General features: G+C 32.4%; 1 protein-coding gene across 1 annotated transcript; it reads right to left on the reverse strand.

Moving 5' to 3' along the window:
- Window positions 1–1,590: 1,590 nt before the first annotated feature.
- LOC138357011 (cytochrome c-like) lies at window positions 1,591–1,905 on the reverse strand. Its single transcript, XM_069313543.1, has one exon. It carries the CDS (start codon window positions 1,903–1,905, stop codon window positions 1,591–1,593), a length of 315 nt encoding a protein of 104 aa, XP_069169644.1.
- Window positions 1,906–2,229: the final 324 nt, after the last annotated feature.

Consider the following 2,229-nt stretch of genomic DNA (forward strand, 5'->3'; position numbering starts at 1 on the left):
AGTATAGATTCAACCAGAACAAAGTTTTCAGCAAATATTATCACAAATTAGGAAAAACAAATTGACAAGAAGTATAAAAGTAATAAAAATTTAGAATTTCACTAACTATCCATCCATTCATTAACCAAAAACGAGAACATATTTTAGTAACCTTTTATTCAAATGATGAACTCTTCTGAAGTGCAGAAAATGATAACTGAACTGGTTAAATCTACCATCGGCCAGAGTTCAGTCAGTCACTTTGATCTTTGATCTAATAGTACATTAACATCGACACGTTATGCCACGGAAAAAAAAAGTAGTCTTTGTTTGTCTATGCCATGGTCAGATAACCTTGAAACAAAGACCATATGTTATTGGGATTTATTTGATTAAATTCTATCACAAATATATAATAAAAAATTCATATGACGATAAATCTTAGCCAATAATTAATTCCCTATTTGTTGCTAGGGCAGATCATTTCGAGAAAGTATTAGAATTGAATATTTAAAGGATTTTAAAAAATATGAACAAAAAAGAGGAACTTTTCATTAATATAGATATCGAACATATAAATAATGAAAAATTTAACACCCAAAAAATTCCTGGATTACATTATTTACCCCTGAGACATAATCTAATAAGATAATTATTTATAGTTTATAAGTTATACAAGTTAATAAATGATAATATTAATGATTCCCACATTAAATTTAATTATCATGAAATAATGATGAGAGATATTTTTTAATGGTTTTGTCAGTTTGTTCAATCCTCTCCAGATTTTTATTCCGTTACAACCAATCATAACATCCTAATGATATTCTCTCTAAGGCCTGGTGATTTTTTTTTGAAAAATTGTTTTGATTCAATTCATCTGCCACTACTCTTTCCCACGATCTAATCATTAGATTCCGTTGAACTTCGTTGATTAATTGGAGTTTAAATAAATGAGGAATATTACGGTTGGTGTTGATTGCTCTACGTAAGCAGGCCATGGTCCAATATCCCATTCTAGTAATATCCAAAAAGGAATTCACAAATTGGTGGTGGTGATGATGATAAACCTTCGTCTTCTATAATAAAATGACAGATTTCTTCCTTTTCTCCCATTTGAATGAGGTCCATAAAGAGATGGGGATTTCGGGTTATGAAAAGTACGCGGTTTACCTTTTCTACATAAAATGATCCGTATTCTTTCGCCACTATTCGAGCAATTAATTCGCTCTTCGCCGAATTTAAATGATAAATTCGGTCAAGGTTTCCTAGCCTAATACAACATATATCATCACACTTTGTACACCTGAATATTCCAAATATTACTAAGAATGTGGCTACTAAATTTCTATTGGATGGAATAGTAGCGAAGCTTGTGTTGGTTGGCCGTCAGTGGATGTAAAATGTGAGAGTAGCCTGCGACTACTTGATATTTATATAATTCAACTGATACTGCTACCATCTACTCCGGGCAACCAGCTGTCTCCTCCACTCTTTGAGCAATGTTTTGTAATTTTTACTGCCCCCTTTTTTTTTTTTTTTAGTAAATTTTGATAGCAGGATTATTTGTTGATTTAAAGTGGTGAGACCACAAAAATATTAATGCTTGCTCTACTTGGTGGAGGTTTCCAGGTAAGCAATCAAGTCTGCACGCTCATTCTTCTTCTTAAGACCAACGAACACCATCTTTGTGCCTGGAATAAATTTCTTGGGGTTGGTCAAGTAGATATCCAGATTATCTTTGTCCCACGTGATACTCTTGGCCTTATTGGCATAAGTGTAAATATAGCCAGAAGCCTGACCAGTTTGGCGGCCGAAGAGGCCATTTAGATTTGGTCCAGTTTTGTGCTTGCCGTTTAATTCAACAGTGTGACACTGTGCACACCTCTGCATAAAGATCTTCTTACCTTTTTCCCTCTCAACCATCTTCTGAAAAAAAAAAAAAAACATTAACTTAAAAGGTTAAGGTGTATGCTATTTATTTATTTATTTATTTATTTATTTATATGTTTCATATACTTACTTACAAAAAAAGGACACTTTTTTTCTTTGTTTTAGGATTCTGATATACTCTGCGAGAACACTGCACAACCTTGAGTCAAAACACACTCACAGATGGACTAAAAAATACTGTAGATACAGATTTGGATAATGTATCTAACCAGCTACAACTTCAACCAAACACAGTTTCAAATGAGAAAACATAAGAAATAAATAATTACACCCTCCTATAAAAATATGATATGAAAA

This window comes from Procambarus clarkii, chromosome 75 (genome assembly GCF_040958095.1).
Source record: "Procambarus clarkii isolate CNS0578487 chromosome 75, FALCON_Pclarkii_2.0, whole genome shotgun sequence".
Lineage (NCBI taxonomy): Eukaryota > Metazoa > Arthropoda > Malacostraca > Decapoda > Cambaridae > Procambarus > Procambarus clarkii.

Excerpts from the sequence above, each read along its gene's own strand:
- LOC138357011 (XM_069313543.1), bottom strand. The coding sequence starts at position 1,905 with ATGGTTGAGAGGGAAAAAGGTAAGAAGATCTTTATGCAGAGGTGTGCA.